The sequence below is a fragment of the Mixophyes fleayi genome, chromosome 12 (assembly GCF_038048845.1).
Source record: "Mixophyes fleayi isolate aMixFle1 chromosome 12, aMixFle1.hap1, whole genome shotgun sequence".
Taxonomy (NCBI): domain Eukaryota; kingdom Metazoa; phylum Chordata; class Amphibia; order Anura; family Limnodynastidae; genus Mixophyes; species Mixophyes fleayi.
The window spans coordinates 63,942,198-63,954,585 of NC_134413.1; the positions used below are offsets into that span (position 1 = coordinate 63,942,198).

General features: G+C 37.9%; 1 protein-coding gene across 1 annotated transcript; it reads left to right on the forward strand.

Moving 5' to 3' along the window:
• The first annotated feature begins 1,654 nt into the window (after positions 1–1,654).
• Positions 1,655–5,536, forward strand: LOC142108322 (olfactory receptor 6C4-like). Its single transcript, XM_075191955.1, has 2 exons — positions 1,655–1,699; positions 4,586–5,536. Exons 1-2 carry the CDS (start codon positions 1,655–1,657, stop codon positions 5,534–5,536), a joined length of 996 nt encoding a protein of 331 aa, XP_075048056.1.
• Positions 5,537–12,388: the final 6,852 nt, after the last annotated feature.

Consider the following 12,388-nt stretch of genomic DNA (forward strand, 5'->3'; position numbering starts at 1 on the left):
TGCCTCAAACTATTGCTCCTACCTGTATCTACCTTTAGTGTTCTCCTACTGGTCTTGCCTGGCACCCACTCTGAGAACTACGAAATGAGGTGCGGAAGCTGCAAAGCCCATACCTTCTAGCAGAGGTCACTGGAGAACCCCTTCTGCCTAATTAGACTCCGCGCCTCCTAGTTGGGCAGTGATAAGCCAAGCAGACCACAAGAATCTGTGATATCCTCAGACTTGGTGACAGATCAGATATAACCCTGAACATATACTCTACCTCCTGGACTAAGAAAGTCAGACTATTAGACACTAAGGCAAAGTCAATACAGGTGTGATGTGATAAAGAGTGACAAGAAAATTATTTAGTGTTAGGAGATGAACTCATTATGAGCCTGGAAAATTACAAAGACCCAGATCTGTCAATGGAGGCTGTTTCAATCCATCTGTCAAGACCAGCATCCATATTATAATTGAAGTCGCCCATACAAATTACTGGAGAGTTCGGGAAGAGGGCAATAAATGTTGTTGAGTTCCTGAGCACATCAGTATTGAAGTATGTATTTATGTAAATTTCCCAAAGTGTAAGAGAGGCGGCATCTACCAGTACACAGAAGAACACAACAAAACCATAGGGAACGATCTTGATCTGTTCCAAAGCAAGGAGTAAATGTCTCTTAATTAATACAGATACTCTTTATGAGTTAGAAGAGGGATCAGCATGACATCCCACGCCACCCAGGGGTTTTAAGAGCTAGAAGTTTGCTGCCTAAAATATGTGTTTCTGTGTAAAACACATACCACATACAGTATGTGTCATCAGACATCAACCTCTGCATAGATAGGGTAATGTAGAGAAAAATACATAGTAAAACAGATGAGCAACATCTCCACATTCCCATAATAAATTTACACAATAAATATTAAGCATCCACCCATCCTAAGTAATCATATATAACAGCTAAATTTCACAACATCACCGACTATAGTAAAAAAATACACAAAGAAAAAAAATAGACATACTTAAAGCTAACAGCAAACATGACTCAAAGTACCATTGCATGAACCTATTCCCACCCTGCATGTCCATACCCAATTAGTTATACCTGGATCCCTTAACCCAAATTAAACATTACTTATCTTCCCTCCCACCCTAGAGAGTAAAACCAAATTAAAGCTGGTCAACTCTATACAATGTTATTATTAATTGCTCTAGGCAAACATATATGGTGAAAGAAAAAATGGGGGAACTATTATTAAATGGCCTTACAGCAGGGGACTCCCCTGTTGAAAGGGAACCTAACTGAAAATAATAAGATATAACTTATATGAGGTACCTAAGAACACCCAATTGGCACTGTTTCCCAGCAAGTGTTGCCAAGAATTATTAAATAAGATAGGCAAGTACATTTTGCAAACAAACATGAATGAAATTCTGTAGAGTTTTGCTTTTAGATGGGACATATCAATTTTTCACTTCTGCTCTCTCTGGGGGTGACCATCAATAAAGTTTTAAACATCTTTAAGAGTAAGAAAAAATTGTGTCCTTCCAAGATATGGAATTCAACCAGTGGCCAGTAGGTGGAGCTCCAGAGTTATAGACTGAAACAATTCGGAGTGTGATGGCACTAAGGAATCTCAAAGCTCTGTGGAGAAATTGATTTTTGGCAGTATGACAACTAACACCCTCCAAGCAAAGGAACAAGACAGCCTCAAGGTAAGCACCTCCTTTGATTAAATTGAAAACAGGTAATCTCACTTGTCATCTTCACCTATTGGCGAAAAGTCAAATGTCCAACAGAGCTATGTCAAATAATTGTAGCCATTGCAGATGGCTGAAGAAAGGAAATAGAGCTGAGGGATTCAGTATTGCTCGCTGATAATGGTAAGAGATATGCTGGTAAGTTTTATGGCCCTGTCTACGGGATATCTACAGGTTCAGCATTGGATAGGCTATGGCTTCTCTTTGGTTGCAGAGTGCCGAATTTGGTGTGGAAGACAGAAAACTGTCAGGTCTGTGCATGTCTCAGCTGTGTAATGTACTTCAGGATACAGCGCTTGGTGAGTACCAAATAATGGCAATTGCTTTGACACATACTATTATGGAGGCATCACAAAACTCAATCTGCCTTCACTACAATCGGGCAAATTCCGAATCAACTGGTGCCAGAGAGTCTCCTGATGCTCTGTGGTGGTCTACATTGCAACATTTGGGGAGGGGAGTGCCCAATTTTGATGTATTTTATATCAGCCAGAGCATCCACAGGATGCGGCCACCAAGCCACACCCCCATGGTAAAGTGTTTTTAATGGTGGAGCAGGTCCTTAATACTGGTGCTATGAACCCTTCTGCTGGATATTTGAGTTCCTCCTCTATATAAGAATACTAGCCTATGTATTCAGGAGTTACCTATGTCCTCCTTTCTGCGATTTACTGACTTACTGGCGGAACCTCCGAACATATCAAGCTTGATATGAGCCAAAGGAAAGATTTACAAGCAGATAGCACTTTAAAGAAAACAAGGCTCACCGGAGGAACCTTTAGGAAAAGATAACCAGGTGAGAGACATATATTTAATTTTGCTGACCAGTACAAACAGCTGATATTTCCACCAATACTTATTTTCACAAGTAGCTATAAACACATTTTGAACTACTTACTTTGGCATTTTATTGTATGAGAACACTGGAAATCACGCTTTTCCTTTCTATTATCTACCTGTATGCCCTCTATCCAAATAGTACAATAACAGCGTAACTTTGTAATAAAATAATTTTCCTTGCTACAAGATAAATATTTTTACCTTACTTTATACTATTTTTATACCCCACTAACACTTACATTATAAGACCAGTGCAGTTTTTTTGCTATATTTATATTTTCCTATTTTATTAAATCTACAATATCTGTTTTATTAACCATTGTATTGACCAGTTAGGAACACAATAGGAAAATAAAATGTTTGTGAAGAGTTATCTTTATTTAATAGGTAAAAACTGGACAAATTGATGCATTGTCTTCAGATTTACTGTCAGATATTCAGGGAATCATTTAGAACAAGCTAATTATTCTGTAGTCTGCAATATTACAGTAATTAGTTGTAAGAAGTAAGTTAATTTTATAGTGTAGAATTAAATATGAAGCCAACAAGGACCTTGTTAGAACTCTTTTTAATTAAGTACCAAAATGAATGGATAATGAGAACTATTTCATGTATCAATGATAACAATTGTCCCCTGAGTAAGATGTTTTATTTCACACATTATAACAAAAGTGTATATAAGGTTAAGTTACATTACCTGGCTCTAACACTGCCAAGGCGAGTACACAGCAGAATCTTCTTTTTTTCAGTCGTTTCTTCAGAGGTATAAATAACAGAATCTGCAACTTAAATGCATATTTATTTAATTTTCTTCTGCTTTATTTGGGACAATTCCATTTTTCCGTTTGCAATAAATGACAACTTAAAAAAAATATATAAATAATTGATAATTAATTATGTATAAATGTGTTCTACAGAAATATCTTCTTATCTTCCTTAAGGTAAATATTTACTTTTAATGACTTCATTATTAATGTTAAGTTTATACTTGCTACAAATGTGAACTCATTATTTCTGTGCATTGAACCACTTGTAGCTTATGGAAAAAGTTATGGATGAGCTACAAAAAGATTTGTGTTTTCTGCTCCATAGAAAACAATGTAATGTATTTGACCAGTGGTTCATTGCGTTCTTTTTTACTTCTGCATAAGTGCACAAATCGCTAGTTCCAAAACTGAAAATTTGTATTATCATCATCAACTACAAAATTTATTTATATAGCACCAGAAAATTCCATAGCGCTTAACAATTGGGGACAAACGCAGTAAATAAACTATACTGGGTTATACAGACAAAGAGGTAAGAGGGCCCTGATCGCAGGCTTACAATCTTTGGGACAATGGGAGTTGGATAAATGAGGTTAAGTCTATATAATGCATTTCGGTCCAGCCAGATTGCAAAGGTAAAAAGTGATTTGTGTGCTATAAGACCCAGTCATACAGCAATGTTGGCCAAGGGGTCAGTAAGTTCTTGTCTTACGTGAATTGAGTAGATGGTGGTAATAGGGAAACCTATGGAGGTTAAGAGGATGGTTGAGGAATATTAAAAGCTTGCCTGTAGAGTTGGGTTTTCAGAGAACTATTGAACGTATAAAATTGACAGCGTTATTGTACATTTGTCAATTTGGCAAATAAAAAAATATTGTAACTTTTTTAGTCATATTGCTTTCCAATAGTTTAGCTGGTGCAAAACTGATTAAAGACAGTTTCTGATGTTTGCTATGGAATATATGATGATTGATGTGTGCTCAGTTTTATGATATAATAGCAGATAACATTATGTAAAACACCACTAACCATAGAATGTATTTTATATGAAAGCACTTTTAGTAAAATTCAATTTTCTTAATAAACAAAAAAAAATCTACTGAAATATATTCAATGTATTTTATATAATAAACCCTTTGCATTTAGTTAGATAACAAAAAGGTACATACAATTATGAATATTTAATATTTATTCTTTACATACTAATTTTGGAACCTGATCTTTTTTCTCATAGGTATCTGTCAGCAAAATGCTGGAAACAAACAAAACTGTTGTTCAAGAGTTTATTTTATTGGCTTTTGCTGATTTACACCAGTTTCAGAATTTACTATTCGTTATTTTTCTGCTGACCTACATTACATGTATCATGGGGAACGTTACTATAATTGTTCTTGTCAGAACAGAACCTTCTCTTCATACTACAATGTATTTTTTTATTAGTGTATTCTCTGCTTTAGAAATTATGTTTGTGTCTGTCACTGTCCCCAGACTTTTAGCCAATCTAATTGCAGCTGATAATATTATATCTTTCAATGGATGTTTTACCCAAATGTACATCTTTGGCTCCTTAGGTGCCACTGAATGTTATCTTCTTGCAATAATGGTTTTTGACCGACACCTGGCTATTAACAATCCTTTACACTACCCAGCTATAATGACACATGCTTTTTGTATTGAGTTGGCTGTTTTACCATGGATCATGGGATTTATTATTAATTTAATCCCCACCATCATCACAGCACGTTTGGAATACTGTGGCCCTAATATGATCCACCACTTCTTCTGTGACTTGGCTCCTCTGCAGAACTTGGCATGTTCGGATCCCTTCATTAGCAATATATCTACTAGCTTAACTGCTGTATTTGATGTTGTTCTGCCATTTTTTATAATCATAGGATTCTACATTCATATCATAATAACGGTCTTAAAGATCAAGAATGATGAGGGAAAACAGAAAGCCTTTTCCACATGTACATCTCATCTCATTGTAGCCAGCCTATTTTATGGTACAGCCATCATTGTGTACGTCAAACCTGAGGTTAGCCGTTATGACAAGTATCTTGCTTTCATGTACACAGCAATAACACCTATGATTAACCCTTTTATTTACACCTTTAGAAACAGGGATGTAAAGAATGTTTTCATGAGTTCAATAAACCGTCTTATAAAACAAGGGTCACTGTAAAATGATGTTCATATTAAACAGGAAAAACAAAAAATTAGCAAAGCGCTGATCCCACATAATGTTTAATAATAAAACCCAGTCATAAATAAATCACTGTAAAATCACACATGAATAACTGTAATAACAACAATTAGACATAAATCAATGCACCTAAGTATCCTGGATAAATCATGCGGAGATAGTAACAAAATAGGATCACTAGGAAAAAAATCAAAACTCTCCTGGCTAGGGCTACAGGACAACTGTCAAGTAAAGAGAAAGATCCTTGTTTAGCATGCAGAAACCACTGTTGCAAGTTGTTCATATGGTAAATAAAGACACTGTCCCACCTGATAGCCACCGATGAATATGAGAGATAATGGAAAGATATCCTAGTTTCGATCCTAGATGAATCGCAATTCACTTGAATGAACTAACCCCGGGGTTATGATGTTATGTGGTTGTACACGCAACCACAGATCCAGAGGTGCCAGTGATAAAATAAATACTGACGCATTTCTCCGTGACCAGGCACCGTTTCATCAGAGTTCAGAGGTCTATTATTTTTTTTTTTCATCACTGTCACCTCTGGATCCGTGGTTGGCCAGGCCTGCAGTAGAATATTACTTTTGAGGCTCATTCAGAGATGAAAGCATTTGCATCAAAAATGTCAAAACACCAGGTGTAAAATATGTGGCACAAAATATGGTTATTTTATAGTGACACACCTGGTGAAATTTTTTTATCAAATATGGCGTGCATATGTCAGGCATAATTGCAGACAGCTCTAAAATCAAGAGCATGCCATGTGTAACTACGTCAATCTTTAAATAAGGTGCACAAATATGAAGCATAAGCCGCATTTCTGATTCAACCTGCTGATCAGTTTATCCCACACTTATAGTATTTTACTTATGTATGAATTCCTGCATTTGTAAAGGATTCCAGTCCAATAAACTCTGTTGTATAAACATTTTATACTTACTGTAATCTAATTGTGAACTCTATTGCCGCATAACCCTGAGTACACACTAATGCAATTTTATTTTAAATGCAATGTCTGTAATGATTTTACCAATGGCTGAAAAACTCTATGATCCTGATGATTCATTCATACACACTTCCACGATTTACCGTCAGATCTGTTATCTCCATGTCTTCTAACCATCTGCTGAAAAGATTGTGACTCAAACTCTATAGCGATCTGCCTACACTGCTGGTCGTTAGTGCATACACACTTTCACATTTGCCCAACATCATTTCATCGTTGATTGTGATTTTTAAGAAGTTTAGAAACCAAAGTCAAACAATGTACTGTGTTTTGCTGTGATAAAACATGGTCGTGGGAGTATACACACTAATGTACACTAATAAATATCATACCAAAAGGTCGATTATCGTGTGATATGCACAGGGCCGCCGAGAGGGGGGGGAGCGGGTACAGTTTACCCGGGCCCGGCCATGCCAGGGGGCCCGGGCCGGGCCCTCGCTGCTAATTAAATTTATTTATTTTTTTATTTTATTTTTCTCTCTTGCGTTTTTTTTTTTTTTTACTTTTTTTTTTTTTTCCCGCGGGGGGGGGGGGGGGGGGTGGTCTTGGGTTTCTTGGGAGCTGTAAGAAGAAATTAATAAAAAAAAAAAATAATACTCACGTGATCGCGCGGCGCCGTGTCCCTCCTCTCCTCCATTCACACTGACTGCCGGGCGTGACGTCATCAAGTCACGCCTGTCAGTCAGTGAGGAGCGCCGCAGCCAGCAGGAAGAAAGAAGACAGAAGAGGAGACAGAAGAGCAGAAAAGAAAAGAAAGAAGTTGACAAAAGGTAAGTAAAGAAACGGAGAGGCTAGGGGAGGAAAACAGGGAGGGACAGTACTATAAAGAAAGGGGACAGAGAAACAGAGGAGGAAAAAAAGGAGAGAGCCACAGAGTAATAAAAAAAAAGTGGGAGAGAGGAACAGAGGAGGAAAAAAAGGAGAGAGCCACAGGGGAATAAAAAAAAAGTGGGAGAGAGGAACAGAGGAGGAAAAAAAGGAGAGAGCCACAGGGGAATAAAAAAAAATTGGGGAGAGAGGAACAGAGGAGGGAAAAAAAGTGGGAGAGAGGAACAGAGGAGGAAAAAAAAGTGGGAGAGAGGAACAGAGGAGGAAAAAAAAGTGGGAGAGAGGAACAGAGGAGGAAAAAAAGTGGGAGAGAGGAACAGAGGAATAAAAAAAGTGGGAGAGAGGCACAAAGTAAAAAAGAAGGGGGAAAAGCAGCATGGAGGTCGCAGTGTGAGCATAAGGGGGTACAGTGTAGTTGTGATGAAGGGGCACAGTAATGTGTGTGATGGCACAGGGGGCTTGTTGCAATGTAGTGTGTGTGAGGTAGGTGGCGGCTAATTAATGGGCGCTATTTTGTTTGTAGGGTGATGGTGAGGCAATTTAATAGTAGGGACTATTAATTTAAGATGGGGTGGTTTGGGGGCTATTGAATCTTGGGATGAGTTTAGGGAGAATGAGGTCTATTTATTAAATGTGACTATGAATTATTTAATGGCAGTGATGGTTGCGGGAAATAGGTATTGCTGGGGCTGTTTGCAGGAAGTGAAATAGGTTTATTTATTAAATGTGAATACTATTATTTTAATGTTGGGGCTGGAGGAAGGCCTAATTATTAATCGTGAGTGCTATTGATTTAAGGCCGGGGCTGGCTGTAATTTTCTAAATGTAGCCATTTTTTTTTCAAAATAGGTCCTTCAACATTCCTGGATCCGGACAAGCCACAACTAAAGAAACCAGCAGCCACAGGTGGAGAAAGTGAGAAGAACAGGTAGGAGAGAGCAGCACAGTGTGTGAAATGTTGTGATTCTAGTAGGGACAATACCAATTTTTGGTGAATGTTGTGCCCAATGTAAGGTGTAGGCCAAGACTGAACTGTTTGTGTACACACTGCATTGTTTGTATACTACACTGTGGTGGTAGATGTCCTGAAAGTCAGGAGTGCTTGAACATATGTGACGCTCCGGCGAATTGAGAGCCTAGTGGTTTTTATGTTAGCCACGCCCCAATGGCACGTTTGCCACGCCCCAATTGCATGACCACACCTCCCAAAATTTTTGCACCGCCGTTTGGCTAGCCACGCCCCTGAATGTATGACCATACACCTAAATTGTTTTGCGCCGCCGTAAGGCGGCGCAAAAAAATTTTGGGGCTTACTTGAATATGAGGGGGGCCCCATGAATTTGTTGTACCCGGGCCCTGAATTCTTCTTGGCAGCCCTGGATATGCATGATAATTGCATTAGTGTGTACCCAGCTTTAGTAAAGGATTCCCACCCAAACTATATAGCTTGTGTTGTGTTGACTGTATCTCACACTTCATAATGATAATATTTACCGTGTGTTCCCTTGTATTTTATATATCATCATCATCATCATCATTTAATTATATAGCGCCAACATATTCCTTAGCGCTTTACAATTGGGGACAAACATAGTAAACTAATAAACAAACTGGGTAAAACAGACAAAGAGGTGAGAAGGCCCTGCTCGCAAGCTTACAATCTATGGGATATATATATAAAAAAATCATACAATTAGAATTGAAGTAAATATTATTTTAATTTTAGAAAGAATAACATTTTTGGGTAATTTTTTTAAAATTGTTATAAGATTATACAAAAGCAAAACATGTAAAATCACCATAGAAATCCCTAGATTATGCCCTATATCCGGGTCACCACATAATGCACTGTGTCCTAGTGACGGAGCTCTCTCTTTGTAAGAGAACTTTACTCTAAATATAAAATGACATACTGTAGCTTATCAGTTCTTCAAGCACTTATACACAAATACATGTGATGCAAAAAAACAGCGCTGTCATATGAATGATATAATAAAAATATAAAATAAATAAGTGTCCAACCAATGTCCAGTTATTTTCTTTTGCTCCACTTGTATTTCAAAAATTGAACAAGAAACCACACAGGTCTTGATTAAGAAAATACAGACAGAAAGAAAACGGAGGAAACTTGTACGTGGATCCGATAAAATGTTTCCATTTGAGTAAGATACTTTTATTTATGCATCAGGTATCATTAACCTTTTGTGGCCATTCAGATCTTCCTAAGCACTGCAGTCAGAATGGTAGCTCGTCCTCTGTTGCAAAATCTGAACACTATAATATTGTGCCTTTTACAATGCAAGTTTTTTTTCTGGTTTTCTTTGAAAGTTGTAGAAAAAAAGTCAGCTTTTCATTATGCACAACAAATCTGCATGATCTTGGACATTCCCAAACCCAAATAGAAATGTGTACACATTTTAAAGTTAGTTACCTCTCCAATGCCACATGGTTAAGCCAAGGTGCAAAAGAAAAATTTTATGATGCTTTGCTTACCGTAAATACTTAGACACCTAGGGGTAAATGTATTAAGCTCCGGGTTCTTCCACACCCGCGAGTTCGGCATCTTTGGCGTTTAAATTTAAAGCGGCGCTGCCTTGTAAAGGGAAGTTTCCCTTTACAAGGCAGCGCCGCTTTAAATTTAAACGCCGAAGACGCCGAACTCGCGGGTGTTGAAGAACCCGGAGCTTAATACATTTACCCCCTAGACGCTAATGTCTGATTTTTGGCAATAACAGTCCAACCATATCATGTTAGCATATTCCGTAAGTATTGTTATGCACGTCTAGTTGCTATCCAATAACGATTGTCGATTGCCGATATGTGGTTCCAAAGCACAATGGGATTTAATAGCCAAAAGTAGCAGAATAACAAATCAGAATAAAATAAGTTACTTATCGCAAGTGCTCTGGATTCAGTGTACAGTCATTCAGGTCTGAAGACTGTGGTCCAGTAGACTGTCCACCAGGTCCAGAGCCCCTGCTGATATACAGTCAGTGAATACAGTAAAACAATGCAGATGATGTAGCTTGCTTCTATAGGTCCAGGCTTCAGGAAGGTCCAGTGTAATGCAGGTCATAGGCCAGTTCAAATGAAAATATCCAAAGGTGGGGGTCAACTCTCCAGGGGATGCACTCCGATTTTCCCGTCAAGAATCCACTTTAAACTAGTCTATTACCATTACACAGACAGTATATTTTCAAACATTTATATCATCGCTAACTAGAGTATGCTATGTGTGATTACTAAGGCGAATGAACCGGACAACTGAGGATAAATAGGGGATTAAAATGATACTAAACATGCCATATTTCCTGTAACCTGAACCTTTGCTTTCACTAACATGTATATAACTTATAATATTAACCATAAATATTGCTACATTTTGACATAAATATGTGTTGCAACTACAATTAATGTGTACTAATTACAAATGTGTATGTTCATGTGAATGCGTGTAAATGTGTAAAACCTGTTATTGCCACATGTTGCAGCTGGATATGCTTCTCCACGCCGTAGCATAATTTTCAGACAACCAAGTTTGCTAGATATTAATTAAAATGACTTTATCCAATTTGCTGACTTCGACAGTATATTTGGTATGTTTTGTAAGTCATGACTAATTTTTTTCTCTTTGTCTTTTTTGCCACCCTTTATATGAGTAACACATATCATTTCTGCCCTTGGCTTCTAACTCCTATTTTGAACCCACACACAGAGTAAGAGGTAGCATATAACTCGGTGCATTTGGTCACCTGATTGGTTGTGGAGAATGTATTTGGCCTTTCAAAAGCAAGATTTTGATGCCTCGACAAGTCTGGTGGGGCACTTATGTTTGCGCTAAAGAAAGTATGTAACATCATTGCTCTTTGTGTGGTGTTCCATAACATCGGACTTAGGCGTGGGAGTCCGTTGGCAGAAGAGGTCAAGGTTGCTGGCGAAGAGGTGGAAGACACCGACCTCAACCCTCCACTGAGATGGGAAAGGATTTTATGGATGTCTGTGAATGTGGTATTTATTGTGGTGAGGCATGTGTCCAACATATGCTCAATACGGGTGAGGGTAGTGCTCATTTCTTCGGCAGTGTTTTCAACTTGTGCTTTTGATTGGTGAAGGGGGTGATAGAATTAAGGAGTGACTTCTGCTGAAGGACCTCTGCTTCCTCCTCTATCTGAGACTCCTCCACATCATGGGCCTCCGCTAACACTCAATGTCCTCATTCCCCTCCTCACCTGTAAAAAGAGACAAAGACAAATTTAATTATCTCAAACATGTTAATTGTTTGCATGCCAGTTATCTGTGTAACAAAGGTGAAATATTACCTCCAATTTCGGGTACCAAAGTAAACATCACTGTATCAACCAGCACATATGATGGTTAGACTATCTTGATATATGATTTTGACAGCAAATAATCCTTCATCTTAAATACTGTGGTCTGATTGTACACTAGGATGATTCCTTCGAGAAGTGGCACGGATTTGTTATTTGCATTGCAAATTTACCAATAAGCCAGTTCATGTTGGGGGGAGGGAAGTATTTTGCATAAGCAAAAACATAAAATTCTGAGAAACAATGTATAATTCTTTACAATGTACCCCCGGGAGATAGAGGTTCTAATAGGGGTGGTTTCCATCCAGTTTAAATATGGCCCACCCTATGCACCATCTGTTCATCTATACAGCTCAACAACATGGTCTCCAGGGAACTGGGGTCTAGTTTTGCTGGAGGACCACCGCCTGTCATCTGAGCATGCTTGCAGTGATCCCTCAACTTGTCTTTTAGCCGATCCTTAAAGTCTGGCCAGATGTGTGAAATGAGAAAAGTTTGTAATCTATCAAATTAGAAAAAATGTTTTTATTGATTTGTTAAACTTATTGTAAAAACAATAATTTAGCTAGCACTTTTTTACAGACATTGAAAAAGAGCCATGCACAATTTTTAAAGAAGATTTTTCCACAAGTACAAATTTGAACAATGAGCCTTCCAAAAAACAAA

Coding starts and splice junctions, on each gene's coding strand:
- LOC142108322 (XM_075191955.1), top strand. CDS start 1,655: ATGACAACTAACACCCTCCAAGCAAAGGAACAAGACAGCCTCAAG. Junction 1,700..4,585: donor AGGAACAAGACAGCCTCAAG/GTAAGCACCTCC, acceptor TTTTTCTCATAG/GTATCTGTCAGCAAAATGCT.